The following is a 24781-nucleotide window of genomic DNA, read 5'->3' as shown; positions in this document are numbered from 1 at the left end:
GTTACACGATATACATTTCGAATGGAGGTTCTGAAATCAATTTGGCTGCGAAATAATAAAGGCCACCATTACTCTTACTTTTACCTCACGAAAAGGCCAAGCGAACATAAAACGAAATTGACACATTGTACGCATTTAAAGAAAACATTTTTTTAACGGATTAAAGTTATGTATTATTGTAAACTTGAGTAAAAGATGTAGGGTTTCTGCAAACATTGCTCACGGTGTCCTCCATTTTCGCGGATTTTAGTCGATACCAACTCCGGGGAAATAAATACAGATAATACAACATTTTCTACAGCTGTGATACTTTTTGACATTTAACACGTCGGTTAAATTTAAATTATGTTTAAATAATTATAAGTTTAAAATAATACATCACATTAATCCGTTAAAAAGTGTTTCTTTAAATGTGTAAAAGTTATGTTAACACTTTTATGAACATAACTTTTATACATTTATTTTATTAACAATACATTGTACGCAAAAAAGGAATTTATTAATAAATGTATCAGTTACAAAGCAGTCACCTGTCACCCTGCATAAACAGAGTGAAATCTGTTTAAAAAGGACACTCTTCGTGAGATAGTAATTAAATCGGCTAATTTATAAAATTTTATAATTTCACTACATAATATTATTATGAGCAAAACAAAACTAACATAAAATAAACTTAATGAAAAACAATTACCAAAATTATATATTAAAGTTATTTTTGTATTTTCTTTTTTAATCACATTATACACATATTTTCGCCATTTAAATATTTTAAAATAATTATTTTTCATTAAATTAATAAATACCATCACACAGTACAATCGATAAGACAGTTGGTTATTACAAGTCTATTTAAACAATATTTTCAAACAGACTTCAGAAAATCCCAATTTACCATTCAACATATAATTTCATATGTGTTTATACACATCTTGCTGACCCCATACAGTTCACACAGATTTTATTTATATTTGCTCCTCATTAAAAAATGAGAACCAAACTAACCATAGACTTGTAATACGCAACTAAATGGTTTGTACAAATAGTGACTTCATTGTGCAAAACATCCTTTTAATGATTTTAACTACAATTTAATCATATCTTCATATATATGTAACTATCAAAGAGTTGGAATTAAGTCATTTACTGTAAAATAAAGTAACAAAATATGTCTAAAAGACACATTTATCTTTGATACAATAGTCACACTGACTCCAATACACTGGTGGCAATGATAGGTGCAAACCGACTGGAATCAAATCTATGATTGCATAAATTAAAAAGTAATGTAGAAAAAAAACTGTTAATGTTACCATTAACAAAAATATATAATTCTATTTAGTTTCTCTATATTATATGATAAATTGTAGTTGAAGTCACTCAGTCTTCACAGAAGATCACATCATACGGAATTCGATATGGTTTTGTACTGCACCATTTATCACAAAAAATATTATAGAAAATAAAACATTGCAAATTGCGGATTCTAATTTATTAAACAGACACATTTCGTTTAAGTTATTTCTACTAAATTACCCAACAAATAAAAATTTAATAAATTATGTATTATTTGATCACTAAACTAACTTAATATATACAGTACAAAACCACCGATTAATCTCAAGAATTACAATCGCTTGCCGCCCACATGGTAGTTTGAGCAGTTAATTTTTTTTTTGTCCAGTACTAGATGCTAGGCACGCATAAAGTATCATGTGAGCGGTCGCCAGTGCTTAAAACCATTATTCAACTTAGAACGTGAAGCTACCTAAATAAATACTTAATATCAAAGAACAAGTGTTACACAGAATTAAATAGGATTTTTTATTCCATTCCACTGTAAGCCGCTCGAATTATTCCAAGACTTCCTGACGAATTTCAAGAAAAATAGAGATTATGGCTAAATGGCTAAATTTTTAAATATCTGCCGTGCTTGTGGTATAGAATATAACATTTCAAATTCCTAGCCGTTGAATTCGTATAAGTTTTCTACGTCTCTCTAAACGATAAGCATTCTTCAATAAGATACCTTTTATGGAAGTATGGAGAATAGCTGACAGCCTCTCGTATCGAGTAAGCGGGAAGTCGTGTTGTATAGCGGCGGGACGCGAACGCCCTGCCTTCCTTGAGTACACTTGCCGCACTCTACCTATAATATTATTAAGAAACTAATGAGATAAGAAATAGCTCTTCTTTTATATTAATAGCAGTAATGAGCAGTGTTGGCCTATATACCTGAGTTCGTAGTTCGATCCTGGGCTGTGCACCAATGGACTTTCTTTCTATGTGCGTATTTAACAATTGCTCGAACGGTGAAGGAAAACATCGTGACAAACCGACATGTCTTAGACCCAAAAAGTCGACGACGTGTCAGGCACAGGAGGCTGATCACCTACTCGCCTATTAGATTTAAAAATGATCATGAAACAGATTCAGAAATCTGAGGGCAAGACCTAAAGAGTTGTTGTGTGTGCCACTGATTTATTTATTTATTTAATATTAATAGAGAATAAATACGAGTTTGTATGGAAATGAAAAATAAGTCATGCGTAACAAACCATAAAATATTTTATCATAATAAAACGTAAATTAATTTTTGTTTGGAAATTTAAATGCGGTAAGCGGAATGAACATTCAAAAGTTAAAAAAACAAGTTTTAGTCAGCTTTGAGGGCAATAAAAAATAACCAAAAATTACCTGCGTAACTAGCACTCGGACGAGTTAAGATCGACAGTAGGCGGTGGTCTTTTGTTGCGCGTGAGTCGATCCAGTTCCGCTGCGGCGTCGGACCTGGCAGCGGCCGATACTGCGCCCGGCGAAACGTCCGCGCGTGCGCCGGGCGAGCCCGTCTTCTTGTATAGCAGGGAGTTAAAGAAATTGGCTAGAACACCCTCGTTGCCTGGCGTACCGCCGCCCATACCGATTTTTGTGCCGTCAAGCTAGCAACACATAATTAAATTAAACATTTTAGCGATAGCACTTCTATTAAGACGGCTCGATTAAAATTACAAATTTGTAAAGTTTCGAACCGAATAATAAAAAATAAGTCATTACAAAGCGTAAATATAAGTATAGGAGTAATCATCAAACTATTTTAATTAACATAAACGCAAAAAAATTTAAAGTAAGAAGATGGTCTATTATATCATCAGTACCAATATTAAAACAAATCAAACAAACTGAGTCCAATGCGGACTAGACCTAAGGCCGCGGTTTCTAAAAAAAATTTTTTAATCAGTATTATTTTAGATTTACATTTAATATAAGTATATAAGTAATTGCGTGGACCTGATAAATATCTAATAGCGAAACATAAAAAAAGATTTCTCGTAAGTATTTTCGTAAAATATGTCGCAGTCGTATTGTATAATCCGCCGTATTACATTACGGCTATATCGTGCCGAAAACAAAATTACCTGCGCGGCGGTCCTTTGCGCAGTCCTAAGAGGGGAGTCAGCACGAGGTGCAGCGGCTCCAGCTAACAACGCCGACTGTTGTCGTTGGAGGAAAGTTTGCTCATCCTCTGACGTTATCTCCGCTTCTCGGAGACCACCGCTCTGTAAGTGTTTGATGAATGATAGTCGTTGGGATATAGGAAGTAGAGAAATAGAATAGCAAACAATTGTATAGATCTCCTGCAAACATGGCAAGTTTGTTTTTTTTTACAACGACTGTATTAAGCTCTTGTAGTAAGCGTATTTTCCCTTTTCAAGTAGTTTAAGCAGTTAAACAAAACTAATTATAATAAGAATTTTAAGAATTGAATTGAATGAATTTTTTTATTTCTGGAAAGACTTTAATGAGGTTTATAGAAACCGAAAAAGTATAGACCTAGCAAACTAAAGATACTGAACTGACATGTATGTTAATGAGAATAAAGTTATTAAAACTTAACTCAAAAAAACAAGGAGTATTTGCAATGTATCTTATTTACCTTCCTAGTAGCGGGTTGTACGATGATATTTCTGTAGTAGTCATCCGGTGTGCACGACTGAATGTTTTCATGTAATATACTAATTTTCTTCATACTATCCCAGCCAGCAGGTCTAAAAATTTACAACCAAATAAAACAAATCCTACAAGTTACTTTTTCTAGAAAATTAATCAGTTATCCAGTTCTAACTTAAACAAAAATTAAGGCTTTAAAAATATAATAATTAACTACTAGTGCACTTGTTTTTCTTAAGAAAAGCGTTGGCAACATTTTTTTTATAGAACAGTGGGCAAGGCAGGATAAAGGGCATATAGGGCAGGAGAATATTTTTAATCTATATTGAACTCACATGAGAACCGCATCCTTTTCCACAATAAGTGCCGGCGTGCGGAAGGGCAGGCCATATATCCGATGCGTCAAATACTTGTAGAGCAGGTCACAATTCTTATCTTCCTTAGCGCTTGTGTAGAACAGGGCAGCGCCATATTGGAGACAGAATCGCCTGATCCACTGCTGCATGAAGTCGAAGTGCTCGTCCCGGTAGTCGTGCTCTTTCTCTAGTGTGCTCATGTAGTCAGTCTAAAAATATGTAAAAGTATGTTTTGTAGTTTCGTATCAAGTATTATAAACCTGGGCGAACTAACATTCAAGGGCTGCTAAGGATTATGGCACGTCAATGTCAATGTCATGGTTTTCATGACTACTGTATAAAAAAAATGTATTTGGTAATTATTTTTTTACCTATATGAATAAATAAATGTTGACTTTTACAGATATCTTTTGATATCAGATATGTATATGTATTTAGCTCCTATGTTTATTTTTAAATGGCAATATTCAAGTTTTACCTTTGTAACCACAACAACAATATCCAAACCGAGGTTGGTGGTAAGGACCTTCTCAGGCAGGGTATTGTCTTCGTCATCACTATCGAGATCATCTGATAGGTTCCGCGAAGACCGCTTCATTGGCGAAGACGCTGGTTCCAGCTCATCCCCTGGTTCAGTATATCTGAGCCATTTTTGAACTTGCTGCTTTATACTCTGATGCTTTTGTTCTGAAAAAAGAAATGTTATAAAACATTTAAAATAAAAAAATAGAAATTAGCATAGAATCTCGGATCTATATTCTTTAACTGTACGTTATATTTATGGGTGTTTTTATTGGCGTTGAAGATCATCTTACAATAAAATAATATATTTATTTTCAAACCCAGTGTTTTCCCAGATCACACTATCCTTAATCACCTGGGTAGTGCTCGATTGTCAAAGGGAAAAATTATAATTGGCAATGTTTCCAACTATGATAAATCGCAGTAACTTTTCATAGGAGTAACCAAGATATTACTCGCGATATACATATATTTAATAACAACTTTTTTATTCATTATTGTTACTATACCGGTTAAGCAAATTGTAAATATTGTATTAATCTGTAAAAATGTATTAAACATTTATACAGATTAATACATTAAATAAACTTAGTAGACATACTAGATTATGAAATTGTACTACTGTACAATGTAGTAACTCTTTAACCAAATTATATTTAAAATGTCTTAAACTTTTGTCTATTAAAACGGTGCCTCTATCAGAGTTCGCAGCTGTGACTAAGGAAATTTGTTCACCTTTATTTAATTCGGTGGTAGGTAAATTAAATATCAGTTCTAAGAAATGAAATTGTACCGTCAAAGTTGAATTTACATATACTTCATGTAATCATTTATTACGGTGTTAACTGTTCGGAGTGGTTATATATTATGATGATTCAGACGTTCGCACATCTCTGTCCAAGACAGATCGCGCATAATGAATGAATTATGACTCACAGCTTAACACGTAGAACTATAATTATTATTATCTATTACTTGCAAAAACTTAATACGATTTATTAATCAATTAATATTTAGTATACACAACAAATTTATAACTACTAGCTGAGGTGAGGCTGATGATTAGATTTTCGTGATTCATGTGCACTTTTTCCCTTTTGTTTTTCACGTATCCAGTATCAGTTTAGTTTTTTTCTTAACTATATGTAATTTTTTTCCTTCACTCATAGTCATTGCCTGGAAGAGATCGCTCGAAAGCAATAAGGCCGCCAGTTGCTCTCCTTTTCATTTAATTATGTTCAATTTTTATAGTGTAATGTAACGAAGTGTTAATAAATAAATTTATACACATAATTAAATTTTCGCCAATAGCAATGGCGTATTTTAAGGTATTTTTTACAGTCATAGTATACCTACTATGCATTTCCATATATCTATGAAGACTCAAAACAAGTATAATAAAAATGAAATTATTAAAAATATTTGAGGCAATATTGGAAAACTTTTATAATCATGACCTAAGATTAATAAAATGCTACTAAACAACCGTTTTTTATTCTAATCTTAAAATATTCTCTAGAAGAACCCGTTCTTCAATTTGGAATAAATTATCATCAAATTAAATAAAACAATTCCACCATAAAAATATAGGACCATTCGAACAATGTAAATAAACTCGATTCTCACGACTTAGTTGTGAATGAAATATAATACTGATTAAGTTTCACATGATAATATATTTTTTTATTGATGACATTAACATTGTTTTTGGTTCAGGCGAGTACTCAGTATTAAATAAAATTTCCTCGAGTTGAGCGCTAAATATGACTCCCATATGTCAAAATATGAGTCCAAGCTCCATAAGTCGAAATCCTCCAAAACTAAAATTTGTTCCCGTCAAACCCTAACCCCTTCGAGTTATAGTCATCTTAACCAATTCAATTCAAATAATTTATTCATGAAGGTAACGTAATGTACACTTATTAACGTCACAAAAATATCAGTGGACCTCTTTATCTCGAAAATAGCAGATGTTTTATTTTACAAGCTATATCAATCGACAATTTGAAACTTCTATAATTTGAAAAAAAAGGTAACGACATTTTTTTGATTTTCCGAAAAAAATACCTAAAAATTCGTAAAAATCTTAACACAATTTGAATCTAACTCCGCCTAATTCAAAATGCTCCTCGAATAATTCGAAAAGTTTTAACTCGAATTTTTGTCCTTTCCTTTGATGTTTGAGTTATAGATACTATTAAAGCTAAGTCTCGGCACAGAATCTCTCTCTCCAAACAAGGTAGTTGCAGCTGATAATTTAAAGAATACATGAAAGAAATCAACCGATAAAATAATAAATATATTTAATGCACACGCGACTGTACATATACTAAGATTACTTTTAAATAAAAAAAACTAAATATACGTTCTATATATTGAGTATGATGCGAGTTCTAAATCTAGTTCACACTCCAGGAATCCAAGAAATGATGTCTAAGCATGAATATTTACACTCAGACAATTGAGTCAATAACATTTTAATACACGAAAATCGTATCACGGAAGACTGATTGTAACAGTAACAACAAAATACGAAAGACATTTTATCTACCTGACACACTTTAATACAATACAGTACTTTCACGAATTAATTGTTTTAGCTAGCATGTTGCATCGTGATATAATAAAGAAAGCCTTTATCAATGGGATGATTGTAATGTGACCGATTTTTAATTTAGACTTTTAAAAAAATACTGTCAAGTAATCGATTTATATTGAAAAAATTCAAATCGGCGCGATAGATTTTTATCAACTTTTAAGTTTATTTGGTCATACAGGTATATTCATAGGTATGAATATATATATAGAGGTGTCTTTATCCTGGTATTTTCTCGTACACATTTTACAATAAACTACAGTAAAATTAACGCGACACGGCTAGTACGGAATAAAGATTTCTTAAGATGTTTATTTGCTCAAAAGTTTGTCAGCTAAACGTTAGTAAAATTTTATTTATCTAGAGCATCATCTACAAGAAAAGGACGGATCATTGGTAAGTCAATCTAACTTACATAAACAATACGTGCGCAGAATAGAAAACTTGAGTATAAAAGTGTACGCCATTAATGTGTGGAAGAGACAATAAGCCTTACGTATAGCATTAACATGTTTTCATCTCTTTCTTTTGATCAAATGCACGGAGCTTATAAATTAGAATAAATACATGAGTTTTGAGCAGCTATACACGGAGAAATATCACCAAATGCTTGTGATGACGTGACGTCCTAATAATTATAATTTTAAAATATTTTAATAATTCGGTTTAAATTCTTAGGTCCTTATACATACTATATATTACGCTCCTCTAAAAGATGCTTTTTGGAAATTCCGCCTCATCAGCTTTATAACAATTTTTTGTAATATTTAAGATTAAGTTTGGTAATTTTGAATTTTTCAGTGTCCACCTCTTGAACTGTACCTTTAATATTTATTTTTATTTTTTCCTGACTAGGGTCGCCATTAGCGATAAAGCCGCCGGTTGCATCCCTCATAATTTTTAATGTAATTCCTTTTTTCTTTTAAATGTAACGATGTATAAATAAATAAAAAATAAAGAAGTTCTCGAAACTTAATAATTGCCACTGACCTTTACGAGTAACGGATCTCTTACTTCACCTGTTTTCATAAATCAAGAAACTATATTCAATTTTTCATTTTGAATGACATAGTTCTGTAAAACCATAAACAAAAACCACTTATGCCTGCACAAGTGAAACAAGATTTCCTTTAAAACCAAATAAACATTAACGAGTTCAGTTAGCGCCTACGACACTGTGGGTCAAAGCCAGCTGTTTAAATCGATTGTATAATAGTGACGTCACACGTGAGTCACCGCATAAAATAAACAGAGCTTAGAAGCTTCGTAGTCTGATATCGACAAGCTCAAGAGAGTGGGGTTAGGGATTGCTAGTATTAACTAAGCAATGTTAAAAAGAAATGTATTTCTATTAAAAACGTACCTACAATTTATGTATTAGCACACTGTTTCTAGTCAAAAAAGGAAATCATATAGGATGTTTTAAATACAACTTGTTAGCCTTAAAAATCCCTTCAATTCAAGTTTTATAAATAAGCTAAGAAATTTCATTCTTCATGGCGTAGTGGTTAAGGCACATGGTGTATAAGCTGGATAATACAATACATAATATAATTCATAAAATAATACTGATAGAGCCCGTACTCGCCATAAAAACTAACTACAGATGCAGAATGTTCTAAATATCCATGCCATTAAGGAATATGTGACTTTAAAGGACCTCGATCTAAAAAAGGTTTCGACTTTCGTCGTTCAGTTATTTGGTTATAAAGTGTACTATAAATTCTCAGTTGCCTGCTGGTATATAATTAGGATGCAGTTATGCGTCATATCTACATTAACGGCGACCGCTATCGATCATTTACACGACAACAATAAATGGACTGTTGTCTTGTGCCGTATAGACTATTTTTATATCTATCTTTGTTGACTATTAAATTTATCTTTAAATTACTAAATTATAAATCTGAAGAGTTTGTTTAATTAAATATGCTAATTTTACTTGTCCAAATTAAAAGAAATTGTTTGACATTTCACAAAAGCTATTTGAAATCGCGCTAATATTGCAATAGGACAGGCAACACCATGAAAATATAAATGTGCTTTAAAGGTTGATGAGATATTGTGAAAACATTGCTGATGAAAGATATGAGATTTTTAATAATAATGATCTATTCCATAAATAAAATACAATTATGTAAGCAAATATTATTGATACTTATTGTTTTAAGCCTTAATAAATGGATAACCAATGTTATTTAATTGAATTTAAATAATGCCATTTGCTGTAGAAAAGTAAACTACTCAGAGATGAAAACAATCATAATGTCCTCACACATGTTATATGTTATTATTCTGTTATTGGTGAAAACTACATATGAATCTCTAGGATAATTGTAAATGTATTCAACTAATAAAACATACTACAAACCTGGTGTGAGGCCTAATTTTTCTATATGATCACCTAGCGCTGCAGCCCAGGTGTGGAGCTGGTCCATTATACCCCAAGGTGTGGTCATAGCCACCGTTAAGATGACTAGTGTGTGCGGGAATGTTTCTGTGTTCAATGCAAATTTGAGCAAATTTTTGTGCCCTGGGTCTCCATCTAATACCCATACACTTAGCCTTGTGTGGTCTGAAAACAATTTACATACATTAGCCAGGTATTTATTTTATTAGAATAAATAAGCCATATACAAGTTATAAAAGGATAGTGACATACTTTTATTGACTGATGGTAAATGAAGAAGAGAACAATGTTATAGCTTTGCAGTAAATGAGGTATTGTTTACTACCAGCTCCTTAACAACTGGCTAACTGTATAGAAAGTGAGCTGACTTACTGTGTACCAAAATGGTGTTTTATGTAATATTTACCTTGATTTCTTCTTCCATTGTATAAAAAAATTATTTGACTTATACCATATCAAATTATATCAACCAATCAATAAGGTCATCAACATTTGGTAAGAATTAAGGCTATCAATCCAATTTAAAGATTTTAAGTTGTATATAAAGGACTATTGATATACTTTTTATGACTTACCATCTCTATATTCATCCCTTACATCTATATACGCATATTCGAGAGCTGAACCCTTCTTCGGGTCTTCTACACCTTGTAATTTAGCTATAAGTGTTGTTTTACCCGTCTCATTATCACCCAGAACTAATACATTCTTATTAGATGGTAATTTTGTGTTCCCTTGATTCTGAACTTCTTCTAAGATTGCAGACCTGTAAATCAAATTTGTTTATATATCTACTAAATCATACTAGAAGGAGAACCACCATTGAGGTAGAACTTGTATGGCAACAGACGCATTTCGTGATTATTTCACAAACAAAGGTAAAACGTCGCAGCTAGGTCACATATTTCTCAGGTACGACTCTTGACATCATAGGTGTGACACATTGGATTCCCTATATGGATGCTGCATGTAAGTTTTAAATGAACACTGAAAAGTTACCATAAATTATCCTTGCCGTCTCCATTATCTTTCTTTTTAGATTTAAGCCCATTTACTTGGCCGTTTGTCTCCATTCTTCAGTTATGATAGAAGATAACAACGGCACAAGAGGCTTTTCTTTCGTTTTCGTTTCGGCCGTTCATACGTCACTCTTCCAGAGATGGGAGAACAGATTAAAAATATTATGAGTTTTTCCTGCCATGTGTAAATAAAAACAGATAATTAATCAAGGATAAATATTACTAGTAAAATATTTATTGGAATATGAACCGTTACAAGAATTAGTATTTATTCTTAAAAGCATACATTGTTGTAATTTTAATCCTACGTCTACGAGATCCTGCTGTGGAAGTGAATATTTTATGTTAACTGATATACAAATGAAATTTGACATTTGCACAGATTACTTGAAGTTAGAAGTTTCATTAGATTAATACATTGTTTCTTGAATAGATGAATGAGCCCATAATAGATTTTGTGATTTGTTTTTATTTTGGCAAAAACTGTAGACAATCTATTTATATATATTATTTCCAGATAATTGTGCCCGTTTGTTCACTTTAATTATTGTAGCATAACTTCATCTTAAAGTGCCGCGAAATATGTCTAGGAAACCAAGATCTGGAAAAAGCAGCAATTTGTCGCAAGTGAGTCATTTACGCTATTTAGCTTTTTATAAGCTCTTTATTTAGTACGTAGTATGAAATCAAACTTATTAATGAATATATTGCTGAATATATGAATGTATTTAGCACCAGAGAGTAATTCTAAACTTCATTTTCTTATCAGCTGATTGTGTCAACAAACCCTTTGTTTCAGTTTGGACTTATAGACATTCCTGACTTAGATGATGATGAACCTATGGATATATCAGACGATGATCTGGAAGCAGAACTTGCGGCAATCACAGGTGGTGGTGGTGGAAAGGCAAAAAGACCTAGAAAGCCAGCTCCTGTTGCATCAGCTGATTTGGATGCTATGATTGCTGCAAGCTTGAAAGATGTTCCATCAGATGATGAGGGATCAGGTAAGGGGTTTCTACTTTATTATATTAGTTTATTGTGTCTATTTTGTTAATTTTATAAGTACTTTACCTTTAAAAAAAATTAAACACATATTCAAACTCAAACTTACTAATAATATAGATAACCAAGTACACTTATTCACTTATTTACCATATTCTTAGATGATGATGACCCCGATTTATTAAATGAGCTCCAAGCATTGGCCTTAGATGAAAGTCCACCAAATATCAGCCGGCCAGCACCTGCACCTCCTGGTGGTATCAGTGCAGATAATAGTACAGTCAGTTTGTTACAAGATAGGATATCAAATTATACACAAGCCGAAAAAAATGCTAAAGAGATTGGAGAAAGTAGTCGAGCTAGGAGGTAAGAATATACATATTTGATACTTTAATAATATCATGAACATAAAATTCAGTAAATGAATTATGCTTTGCAAATCTATTATGTTATACAAGGGTACTTGAAGCTGCATATTTATGTTAAAAGTAGTTAAGACAAACTAATTTGATTCTTGGTAAAGCATACTTAACATATAAAAAAAAATTTATAAAACTAGCTGCCACCATAAACTTTATTTTGCCTTAATTTTATTTTTAACATACGGAACATTTTGCTATGCTATCTCTTTGAGACTACGTTTCCGGAATAAACTTTATTAAATAAAATATTTTTCTTTATATATGTTTCCTATTTTTCTCTACATTAATCCCTCCCTCCAAGTTTAAGGAATAAATAAAATAATAAATTACTTTTATTTGTCCAGCCTTAGTCCATTTTTATTTATTTAGATTTAAAATTTTATTTCATAGACATGATGAGCGGTATTAATATATATAAAATACATATTATTTTAAGTATTGTATATAAATTTACAGGTTTGCTAGAGGCCTTAAGACACTGAATGATTTACTAAAGCAAGCAAAATCAGGAAAACCTATTAATGAAGAAGATATTCCACCACCTGTCATTGTGGGCAAGAAAACTGATACCACTCCAACTCTTGTCCCTGAAAAAGTACCAATTACACCATCTATTTCAGACACAATCCCTTCCAGTGAACCTCCTTTACCTTTAAGAAGAGCTCCAGCTCCCCCTCCTCGTTCAGAATCACTTGGCCAAAGACCCGTAACACCCCCGGAACCACAAATTCCACCTCCACAATTGCCTGCGGAACCTGCAATGGATCCAGTAAAAGAGGAGGGCCTTAGAAAAATATTACGTAAGACCTGATTTTATTAAATATTTTAGCCACTTATAAAAAGAAATTATCAAGTCAATCATTGGAAATCAGTTTTACAGATTAATACCACTGCAGTCATGTATTTCGTTAATAAAAGAATAAAATAGAATGTTGAATACTTTATTCTTTCAGAACGAAAAGAAGAATTTAAAGCAGCGGCCCTTGCCTACAAACATGCTGATAATAAAATAATGGCCCTTGAATACCTAAAAGTAGCGAAGCAGTTTGACATTGTGATAGATGCATATAAGGCAGGTGAAGAAATGGACTTAAATGAACTACCTACTGTTGAAGCGATTGCTGCTATGGTTGGAAGTCAGACAACTGAAGATCAGACACAAGCCGAGGGTATGTTCACTATTTTCTATTTTCTTACATTGTATGTTACCTTGTAGGTGGGAATTATTGGTGATAAAGTATAGCAAATTTTTTTCAGTTCTTTTAAATTAAATTAAAAATATAATTTATTAATATAATATTAATATAAATATATTATTAAAATTTTAATTTTAATTAAAAAATTTATTGTTTCTCAAATTTTTACACCAATAAATGAGTATGAGACAACCCCTATAAGTGGTCAGGAGACACTTGTGTCGGGGTTGACTCACAACTTCTCTTATCTATACTAATTCTAAAAAGAATAGCTATAAACTTTTTTTTAATATTCCTGTAATATTATTTGTACAGGAATTTTCATTATACAATAGAAATGCTTTAAGAAACTTTAATGTCCAATGAAGATTCTAATTTTCATATAGCTCTATTTATATATGTATAAGACATATAAATAGAGCTATTTATAGGGTATATTATTTATATATAAGATATATATAAAATTACATAGCTAATCAAATCAATAAATTCTTATGTGAAATATTTGAAATCATTAACCAAATAATTTACGATATCGCAACATTTATAGAAATTATATTTGTTATATGCCTAATGTTGTTTTAAATTCTTAATAAGATTTTAGGGGATATTATTGTAACTGACACAAAATACACACGTGTGTTAAGCACAATCGTGGGGAGCGGACTATGTGCCGCATTAATATCAATGTGCATTATACATAATAAATTGCCACATCAGCAGCGTGCCTACAAGATTTATATGTTAGAAGATAATACATACTAAACTACGACTTTTTAAATTGCAGCTGCATCTGAACCAGTGGCTCCACCTCAAGCTCTTATAACGGCCTCCACAGTCGACGAAGCGTTGAAACAAAGGCTAGCCGCTTTTCAGGTAAGAAGCCTATCATAATATGAAAATATAGAAAAAAAAATTTTTTTTTTATATAAAATAACATCACTACAAATATTTTAATGCTTGCATATTAAAAAAATATTGAAAATTGCGTATGTTTTGCGGCTTATGGAATGTTTCGTATCGTACTTTGATCAGATTTCATCAAGTATTTTATGCCGAGTTTTCCGCTGAGACACACGCACGCTTTCCTGAGGCATTGACATATTAGATACTAGCGACCCGCCCCGGCTTCGTACGGGTGCAATTCTGATACTAAATACACTACAGAAAAACTGTGAACGTTGTATATAAAAACATAATCAGATAAAAGCATTCGCTGTTGTTGGGATGAACCACGTAGACTCTGCCAAGAGCATCCGTTTTTTTTAATCCGGGGAAACCATCAACCGCAGTACCTTGTTTTCGCCGTTGAAACGTATGTAATTATTTACGACATCACATTAGGTACCTCAAAAATAACAGTACTTCTCCACTATTTAATGGATGTCACTATACATATAAACCTTCCTCTTGAATCTATAGAAACTCTATTAAAAAAAACTGCATCAAAATCCGTTGCGTAGTTTCAAAGATTTAAGCATACAAAGGGACGGAGAAAGCGACTTTGTTTTATACTATGTAGTGATGTCAGTATTCTGATACGGCCGTGACATTAGTAGGGTAGTGTCTTCGAAGAGGAGAGTTGCAACAAAAAGGAAAACGTGCAAAATTGTGTATTGTTTTGGTTGAATTCCACTTTTTTTCTTTTTAGATTTAGTCGGCCCAATACTCCACGTAGCAGGATTTAGACTTCAGACATAAGTTCGTTCTGGTACTGAAAAAAATCAGTGAAATGATATTTATCACCTCAGATAAAATTGTTTAGGTGCATACATATAACTTGCATTAAAAATCCACCGACGTTTAGTTTTGCGATAAGAAAGACTAATTAATAAGCCTCCAAGAAGCTTGCATTGCGATATTGAGACGGTGCTACAGTCTGGACCACCGCTTGCAACTCGAAATTCTGCTCATGGGGATTCATTCACTCATCAGCTTGGAGAAATGGTCACCTCTATAAGAAAGACTCATGAATATTATAGAGGTGATACAAAAAATAATGCTCGGTGAATGAATGATTGTACTATGTAAATACTTTTTTAGCACTATTTACTTCGTGTATAAAAGTGGATATAAAGATGTTTTTTTTGAATTTTTAAATAAACAAAGTAAATAACTAAGTAAAAAACTAATCGTGTATTATATAAACCTGAATGACTAGTTTCTATTATCGTTCTATTATTCTATTGCTGTGGCTAGCATCAATCATTTGCCAAAGGATTTTTCTATAAATATTAAGATTATTTGTATAAAAATCTCTAGTATAATTTTGTATTTTATATACATATTGTTATTTTAGGAACAAGAATCGAAAGCAAAAGAGCAAGGTAATTCATCGAAGGCTCGACGTATGGGGAGAATCATAAAGCAGTATCAAGAAGCGATTAAATTACACGCTGCCGGAAAACCTATATCCGTAGATGAATTACCAACACCAGCTGGGTATGCTCCAATACCCACTGAAGGAGTAAGTAAATATTGAGGGTAGTTTTAAAAATTCTGATAAGTTGTATTTTCAAATCAATTAAATTTATGTTTTTGTCAGAGTTTTGGATATATTAAACATTTTATTGATTGCCTTTGGACCGTCTATAGCGAAGTAATTGCAGCATGCGATATCCACATTTTTTAAAAATACTATTAAAAGCGAAAGATTTATGAGTAAAAGTTTAGAAAATCTAAAGCTTATTTTTTAGTCTCATCAGCCGACCGCTCCGCAACCATCATCATCCAGTCCCAAGGTTCCTGCCAGAATTTCACCAAAGCAGATGACTCGAAACGATAAGCAATTACTCCTTCTTATGCACAGGCAAAAAGAGTTCAAGGAAGCAGCACTGAAGGCTAAAAAGAGTGGTAAGCCTCGATTCTTCTTTGATTCAGGTTGAATATAAATTTTCTTGGTCAGATATTTGAGATCTTACTGGCGCTAATACATACATATTTAATTTAAAAATATATTGCTATGTTAGGACACAGACTACTTATCAGAACATTAATAATTGTACTTTGTACTTCTACTATAAAAAAAAGAAAAAAAAATCAGTGGCGTTACAACCTCTTTAGGTCTTGGCCTCAGATTTCTGTTTCATGATCATTTTTAAATCTAATAGCCAAGGGTCTATGACATATGGGTTTCCTCTCGATGTTTTCCTCTCGATGTTTTCCTTTACCGTTCGAGCAAATGTTAAATGCGCACATAGAAAGAAACTCCATTGGTGCACAGCCGGGGATCGAACCTACGACCTCAGGTATGAGAGTCGCACGCTGAAGCCACTAGGCCAACACTGCTGTATTTCTATTTTATTTAGTCAAACGGTTAGTACAACATAATTATGTTTTCTATTTAGAACCTAGTTGTGAGTTTAAATTTAATACATTATTTATTCAGGTAATTTGGAGCAGGCAAAAGAGTATCTTAGAGCAGCGAAAGGTTTCGACTCTTTAATAGAAGCGACTAAAGAAGGCCTACAAGTAGATTTGAAGTCCATTCCACTGCCACCTACAGCCAAGAAACAAATCGAAGAGACGTAAGCAACTTTATCCAATGTGTTTTAAGTATTTAAATTCGTGGACAAAGAAATTGCGAACAGTAAGAGACGCTTTTCAGAGACGTTCGTTAAATTAATAAATTTTGGTTTAATATCATTGGCTTGGTACATCAAAAACAAATCATTTATTCCAATTAGACCACCTACAGTGGCTTTTTTGAACGTTAAATAAAATAAAAAGATGATTCTAGTTGCACCTTTCAAAAGGTAGTTTCGTGTGGAGAAGAATGGGCAAGAAATACTTACTCTTTTAAAATAGAATTTGCAATATTTATATAAATTAATTAAATGTACGAAGACCACGTACTCCCAGCATAAAATTACTATACAGGTCTATTATTATATTGTTAGTATACATATTCGCCACATATTTACAAATATCGAAACCGTAGAATATTATACATTAAAGAGTATAACTACTACTAACTAGTACTAATAAATCAAAAAACAGTGTGTGAGCACAGTTTTATTAATTCTTGAATAATAAAATAATAATAATAATATAATCGAACTCTTATTATCAAAATTATTAATGTATTATTCACTACGTACTACGTAGTGATGAAAAGGAACCGACGGCTTTGATCACGATTCGTTCGGTAAATGCGTTACAACGATAGCGAGTTTTAATATACAAGCAGCGCCATTATAGAGGTTTATAATTTATTACTTTCTGCCGAAATGATAATTTAAATCAGATTTGATGAAACGAAATACTAATCTACTATGTATTTGCTTAACACAATGAATTGTTATGATATCTATTATATACAAATACGCTAAATTTCTATTTCCTAAAGTATGCATGAGAAAATACGTCACTATTGTTTAGCGACGTATTTAACGCGTTTATTAACATTAGTTTTTAGTATGTGGGTACATATTTAACAATGTTGAGTTTATATGCAACATTAATTCCAGTTTCGATATAGTATCGGCTGAAGACTGTGGTCCACCAGACGATACGTCAATATCCCTTGAAGACGATGACGTAATGTCTCGTTTGCATTCGCAACTGTCAAATCAATTGAAATTGTGTTTGACAAACCGAGACCATTACAAGGCTATGGGAAATATCGCTGAGAGTAACAGATTTGAGCATTTGGCTGTCAGTGTCAAACAAGATTTGGATGTTGTAGCTGTGGCTAAGACGTTAGTATTTTTTATCTATTATAATATTGTAAGTGTTTTTTTTCTAGTATTTTAAACATTTATTAAAACGCATTTAACATATCCAATAAAATGTAAAAGCTCTTTTAACTTGTGACTCTATTTAGTGAAATTTGAAGTTAGGTTATATTGTAATGTTAAATGATGCCTCAGTGCAGATAATTAAAAGAAAAACACACGTCAAAGTATTTTTTCTTTCCAGTCTCGGAACCCCACCAAAGTTCCACTACGAGATGCGTCAGTTCTCAATTGTCCAATGCAATACAGATCTGAACGAGAGTGAACTAGAATTAACGATAGTTCGTGGCATCGCTTATAACGTGCCTAACCCGAGGGAAGTCGATACTTACGTTAAGTTCGAGTTTCCTTATCCACAGGTAAGGATAACTTTAAAATAAATAGATTTCTCTTTACATTTTTTTTTACAAAAGTAACTTATGTTAAAGTAAATTATGATACGAACGTATGATACAGATATCCGTCTTAATTTTTGTCTTCTGAAGTCATTCGGAGTGTATCATTAATGCCCTTTTAAATTGATTAAAGACGCTAATATTTTGAATTTTAGACGATTATATTAAATTAGTGCACGCATTAATTTTACTTCGGTTAATTTTTCTTGTTTTTAACATTGGGACTGATTTTTGCTTTCTCTTTGATATACGTGCAAGCAATATTTAATAAAAAAAGTACTGAATTAACGCGTATAAATTTTACTAACTTTATTATGTAGATAAGGACTTGATATAGAATCGAAAGGAACAATTCGAAGTAGCAACATTTGGACTTATATAAGTAAATAAGTGTTTTGTCGTAATTATTTTTTCAGGATGCGCCCGTGTCAGATCGTACGATACTAATAAAAGATACAAACAGTCCGCAATACGATGCGGTATTCACTTTACCGATACAAAGGCAAAGGGCGTGTCTCAGGGTGTTTAAACGCCATGCTGTTAAATTCGAAGTTTATTCTAGAGGGTAAGATTATTTGTTAATATTAACACTTCTTCTATATAGATTTTGTTTATTATAAATTTAATACAGTAATATATTGTTTTCCTAAAAAAAAATTCTTATAGTTCAGAGACGCAAGAGTTGTTTAAATTCTTAAGGAAATTGTGTTTTTGTATAATATCGTTTATTTTAAACTAAATATAATTAAGAAAAAAAATGTTAATAGAATAACATTTTTTTTCTCGGTAGGAATCATTACAGTATTCATGAGATATATTGATATTTCATAGATCTGTTTATACCCAATATATTTCCTGGCTTTAAGCGTATGAGTTGGTGCAAGTTTATGCTTTTTTCCTTTTTCTTATGCTTTTAATAAATAAATATTAATTAGTTCATTTATTCTCCTAATAGTCAAGTATCTTTCAATGGGATGGTATCTTTTCATAAAACTGATATAATATGTTATAAGGATTTTTATTATTAAATAAAAATCTGAAAATTTCATATAACGCCTCATTTATCTAAGTCTAATTAATTTCGTAAATATCCTTATAAACGATAATGTAATTACAATCTAAGGGTCCTAACTCCTATATTTGTTTTGATTGTAATTACATTATCGTTTTATTACTAGACATTACAATTATCAATGCCAATAAACCCCAGTAGAATATATGTAAATTGTAGTGTGTGTGTATTAGACTCTATATATTTATTTAGACTATGTATATTAAAATATTACTTCTATATATATATATAGATTTTTGTAGAAGAACTTTGTTTTATTAATTATCTTTGTATCCATATCGTAGTAGTAGTTGTCTGTTCTAGTTGTAGTGTTATACAGGTGTTGTGACGGCGTGTTGTGTTGCAGTGGCTGGTTCAGTAAGGACACACTGTTGGGGTCTGCTTCCGTCAAATTGGCACCGCTTGAGACTCAGTGTACTTTGCACGAGGCTTTTCAGGTCAGTATTATAACTAGCTTTAATCTTCAATTTAATAGAACAAGAAAAAAGAGACCAATGTATAGGTGAGCAAAAATAAATTGTTTCTTCTGTGAGAATCACTTAACAATTTGGATTATTGGTTTGATTCTTAAATATTCAATAATTTTTTTGAGTAATTAAATATTGTTACATCACATATCATATTTTTATGGTTTGCTTATCTATCATCACAGAGTCGATCTACCGTACTATTATATGTACTAAAAACGTGTCATTATCATAATATGTGTAATTAAATATGACATCAACGAAAAAAAAGTTTTTCATTTCACGTCACGTACATGTTGAAATAGCTTTAGAGAATTCAAAAATAATATATAAATATGTAATTCTAAAGTACATATTATATTATCTATATGCATTATTTTTCTATAATCTAATTAATCATTTATGTTATTATCACATTTTTGTCGACAGTTGATGGACGGGCGTCGTCCAGCGGGCGGGTCGCTAGAAATACGTATGCGTGTACGCACGCCCGTACTACAACAGCAAATAGAGCATACAAAACACAGGTGGCTTGTTATTAGTAACTAGGAAGTTTTTGTTTGAAAGGTGAAGTTGTTTGTTCATTAAAAAGACGGGATTTTCACCATATTTTGATTACCAGCATACGAGTACCAACACACGCGTTTAAGCTTAAAAAAGCGGAAATTGCTTTCTATGTAAACTTAATAGAGAAAAGCTTCCGAGACATTTTTATTTTAGGGTTTAGGTGGAATCTATTAATTTAATATTACATACCCATACATTCGTAACAAGCCGTTGTGGCAATTTTTTTATTTTCAATTCAATTCCAACTTATTGTTAAATTCTTGTAACATATTGCATTGGATATACTATTACATTGTACGAAATAGTAAATGGATCCTAGTTTTAATAACTCTATAAAAGTTATAAATGTTAATTCTTAACTATACAATGTGATATTCGTTTTATATATACATATGAGCCTCCATTAAAGATATACCTTGAGTCTCATCGTCAGAAAAATTAATTAACTTATAATATAATAATGGAATATAAAAATAAACGACGTTGTAAATAACTCTTAACATATATAGCTATTGCAAATACTTTATAAGTAATTAGAAGTTATCAGGGTTACTCTGTAACTTCCAATAGCGATCCACAATTTAAATAACACTTTGTACCGCGCGATCTCAATGTTGCGACATCAGTGATGTTAAAAGAACTACATCGCACTTGCATACAAAAACGCTATCGGTATCGCTGTCGCAATTGCAAGTTGCATAGTAATAGTGCAGGTTGAAAAAGCATTAATCAGTGATGAAAAATTTGTTTAAGTTAAAGAGGGTCAATTATGTACGCTTTTTAGATCTGTGACTACACTTAGACGTGTATTTATTGTATATATTATTATCGAAATCAAATTGTTGAATACACATATTTTATTATTGTACAATTGTAGATATTATTCATTAAATTATAATACTGAAATGATTCTTTCAATCCTCAATTCCCAAATCCGAATAACACAAGTTATCATTACAATTAACTACTACAAAATATGCTAAAGGTAATACTAGCCCAAATATCGTTTATAAAAATTTATTGCTTAAAAGCTTGCGAATATTTTCAGTTTCAAACAGTTTAATTTAAAAAAAATAACTGTATAATTTTTTTTTTTATTTAAACTGTCATTTTTCTTTAAATAAGACCACCCAAACTTAATGGTAAAATACGTAAATTTTTCATAAAACGTAATGTCATAATTGAGCACAAGATGGCGCTCTCAACACAATGAGTACCAATGTAATTCATTCATAATCTTAAGTGGGTGTGTCTACCAACCATAATTGTTTTGCCAAGAATTAAACCCATATTATAGTAGTAAAAGGAACCAGTAGTAAATAATATGAGCAGGGTACAAATTGAAAACAAACAATATGAAATAAATTTCATATATAGAGTCAAAACCGTTTACAACGACAGCGTTCACAAATATAACCCGTAACACAGAACAGAACATGTTGTTCTAACATACGGGTTGTATTTACCAAAATCGAAGGTCCCGGCTGAATTCTATTGTATAGTCGCTTTGATGTCGTTATAACAGATTTTGACTGAATATGTACTTAGTGACATTCGAATGATTTTTAACTGGATATAAATGACATGTATTGGTGTTTCGTGTTTTGGTGTTTCGTATAAATAGTTAAGCAAATTTATTACTAAATTTACTAATGTTTTAGATAAACACGTATCTATGTAAGCAACTCACAACACAATCAACAAAGCACACAATATTTAATTTTTGACACCAAGAAAAATTATGTAAATAATAGTATTACCAGAATACACCATTAAAACTAGATAAATAGGACATATTTAAAAAATCTAAAATAGGTAGTGGCCCATGAGGGGATCGAACCCGCGACCTTCGCGTTATTAGCACGACGCTCTAACCAACTGAGCTAATGGGCCTGTTGAAGGCTCGCCGAAATAACTCATTGTATTCCTAATAATATTAGAATAAGTTTTCAGTCAAGTTTAGATTCTTTTAAATTTGGAAATTAAACTTTCAAGTTATACCTTTCAAGTCAAGTCCGATAAAAGTTTAGATCCTTTCATATAATAATAAAGTAACAAAATTTCACAAACTACAGTTGCCGACTGATTTTATGATTTACTACTATATATACATACTTAAATAGGTACAGGTTTTGGTCCGCAATTTCAGTATTCCGTAGTAATTTAATATATTATCTGATAAATACGCCTATGTCACACAGATGTCACACTAAGGGCCTGTTTCACAATGTCCGGACTCCGGATAAGTTCCAAATAAGCTATTTATTACTTATTGGTAGGATAAATAGTATTTTTGCGTTTCACGACTGTCAGATAGCGCTATACGTCATGAAATGTGAAGTATCTTATTTGGAACTTTTATCTTTCGAATAATTTATGTGTTGCATATCTATTTGGCACTTTATCCATACATTGTGAAACAGGCCCTAAATAAAATAAACATAATTAATAATTCTGTTGTGGCTACCAAATTATATAAAATACGGTTAAGCTTTCCTGACAGACGCTAAAGGAGGATTTCGATAAAAATAAGCGATTGCAACATGAGTGTAGGTTAAGGAACTCAGCTGTTAGTGAACCGGTTTAGTTGGCGAAGTGCCTGCAGTGTTGCTATCAGGGTTTCCCCACTATCGAGTACGTTCTACGCATAACTTGTTGTATTCATTATGTACTGAATTTGGTTTCACTTGTAGTAGGATTTTGTTTTATTTTGAGCATTTTATAATTCAATTTGGTCGCGTAGCGTATCCACGCGTTCACTAAATAGCTATAGGTACCAAACAAAGAAAATATCTTTATTCGTCTAGGTAAACGAGTACACTTATGAAAGCCAAAAAAATTAAATTAATTGTAAATTTACATTTACTACCAGTTCGCAAGTCAAGGGCGTAGGGCAAGAAGAACTGGCAAAGAACTTTCCGCCACTCTTTTCAATCGCCTATTAATACAAATTGTTTGAACTGGAGCAAATCAATCCCCAGGATTAGGCTCATTTAAGTATTCGTCACATTTATAAAAAGCTTTATTAATTAAGTAATTTACTTTTAACGAGGGCTTTTAATTTATTTATTGATAATTCTCTAATTTCGCTTGGGAGTTTGTTGTAAAAACGAATACAATTTCCATATAAGCAGTGGTTTATCTACCATAACTCTATTATAAATACCTATGTTATGGTGAAGTTGAGAAATAATTTAGAGAACTTCGTTAAAGCCTTTGATAACATTCAGTAAGAAGGGTTTGCTATCTGGGACTCATGTATGACAAATTCGGTTTTGGTACAAGAAAAGGTCGTAGTGGTTTGTACGCTTGCGCTAAAATACTCGAAACTTTGAGATTATTCTACAAATTTAAATAAATTATAAAACTGGAGTAAACTGCGCTTACGTACAATAAAGCGTTACTTTGTGACAACTATGTGACTTTATTTAACTTGTATCTCCGCAACATAAGTCCTTTCAGACAATCGAAACATGTAATTGAGGAATGACGTCACAGGACGTTGGGGTTGAAGGTCGTTGAGGTCAGTGAAGGGCGTACAAACGTGTCTTTACAGTTTACCCGCGAAAGGTTATGGATATTTTGGGAAAAGGTTATCTTTTATGGTAAAATAAAAATAGAATTAAAGTTTAATTCTTAGTAATGTTGTAACAATAAGTAACACAAACACAAAAACAATAAAAACGTATAATGATTTAAAAAAAACCGACTTTTATGTTTTTTTTTTTATAATTTCAATTTTAGCCACTCAAAAGTTTACGACCTGTCACACCTCTTAATCTTTTTAGAAACAAGAACTGTGAAAGATACTGTAAGAAATATTATTGTATATGCCATTATAACTAATAAAGGTTGCATTTAAAAAAAAATTATAAAGGTCTTGTTAAAAATATATAAAAAAAGAATACACGGAATATTTGACACTTAAACAAAAGACTAAAGTTACGCCCCTAAATACTAAACGGCGCCGTAATATTTTACAAAAACAAAGTTACATACGCTCAATTCTGTTAATTCCGAATAGAATAATAAAAAGTTGTTTTTGTTGTAAATGTTTTACATTTAGCTCCACA

General features: G+C 31.7%; 2 protein-coding genes and 1 non-coding gene across 4 annotated transcripts; 1 reads left to right on the top strand and 2 right to left on the bottom strand.

Moving 5' to 3' along the window:
* Positions 1–984: 984 nt before the first annotated feature.
* On the bottom strand, positions 985–10987 carry LOC110992305 (cytoplasmic dynein 1 light intermediate chain 2). Its single transcript, XM_022258062.2, has 9 exons — positions 10829–10987; positions 10405–10595; positions 9791–9994; positions 4780–4988; positions 4281–4510; positions 3932–4043; positions 3414–3554; positions 2695–2936; positions 985–2146 (listed from the first exon to the last, which is right to left on the bottom strand). Exons 1-8 carry the CDS (start codon positions 10900–10902, stop codon positions 2703–2705), a joined length of 1395 nt encoding a protein of 464 aa, XP_022113754.1. The 5' UTR covers positions 10903–10987; the 3' UTR covers positions 985–2146; positions 2695–2702.
* Positions 10988–11254: 267 nt separating this feature from the next.
* On the top strand, positions 11255–20782 carry LOC110992310 (coiled-coil and C2 domain-containing protein 1-like). 2 transcript variants are annotated; one of them, XM_022258066.2, is made up of 14 exons: positions 11255–11475; positions 11648–11855; positions 12015–12219; positions 12732–13075; positions 13229–13444; positions 14259–14347; positions 15771–15938; positions 16168–16324; positions 16860–16998; positions 17941–18171; positions 18392–18566; positions 19019–19167; positions 19994–20111; positions 20571–20782. In XM_022258066.2, exons 1-14 carry the CDS (start codon positions 11431–11433, stop codon positions 20688–20690), a joined length of 2364 nt encoding a protein of 787 aa, XP_022113758.2. In that variant the 5' UTR covers positions 11255–11430; the 3' UTR covers positions 20691–20782. The 2 variants fall into 2 exon arrangements, with proteins under 2 accessions (XP_022113758.2, XP_022113759.2); XM_022258067.2 differs by having other exon boundaries at positions 11256–11475; positions 20021–20111.
* Positions 20783–22527: 1745 nt separating this feature from the next.
* Trnai-aau lies at positions 22528–22601 on the bottom strand. The gene has a single exon. It is a non-coding gene; the product is annotated as a tRNA-Ile (tRNA).
* Between the last annotated feature and the right edge of the window lie 2180 nt (positions 22602–24781).

This window comes from Pieris rapae, chromosome 10, assembly GCF_905147795.1.
Source record: "Pieris rapae chromosome 10, ilPieRapa1.1, whole genome shotgun sequence".
Taxonomy (NCBI): Eukaryota; Metazoa; Arthropoda; class Insecta; order Lepidoptera; family Pieridae; genus Pieris; species Pieris rapae.
The sequence above is the reverse complement of the archived record's forward strand: the minus strand, read 5'-3'. Positions and strand labels throughout refer to the sequence as shown.

Bases quoted from the DNA above. Each gene is read 5' to 3' on its own strand.
- LOC110992305 (XM_022258062.2), bottom strand. From the start codon at position 10,902: ATGGAGACAAACGGCCAAGTAAATGGGCTTAAATCTAAAAAGAAAGAT. The intron at 4,044-4,280 runs GTGAGTTCAATA...GTAAATTTTTAG, and splicing joins GAAAAGGATGCGGTTCTCAT to ACCTGCTGGCTGGGATAGTA. The intron at 2,937-3,413 runs GTAATTTTGTTT...ATGTGTTGCTAG, and splicing joins CGCAAAGGACCGCCGCGCAG to CTTGACGGCACAAAAATCGG.
- LOC110992310 (XM_022258066.2), top strand. From the start codon at position 11,431: ATGTCTAGGAAACCAAGATCTGGAAAAAGCAGCAATTTGTCGCAA. The intron at 13,445-14,258 runs GTATGTTCACTA...TTTAAATTGCAG, and splicing joins AGATCAGACACAAGCCGAGG to CTGCATCTGAACCAGTGGCT. The intron at 18,567-19,018 runs GTAAGGATAACT...TTATTTTTTCAG, and splicing joins TCGAGTTTCCTTATCCACAG to GATGCGCCCGTGTCAGATCG.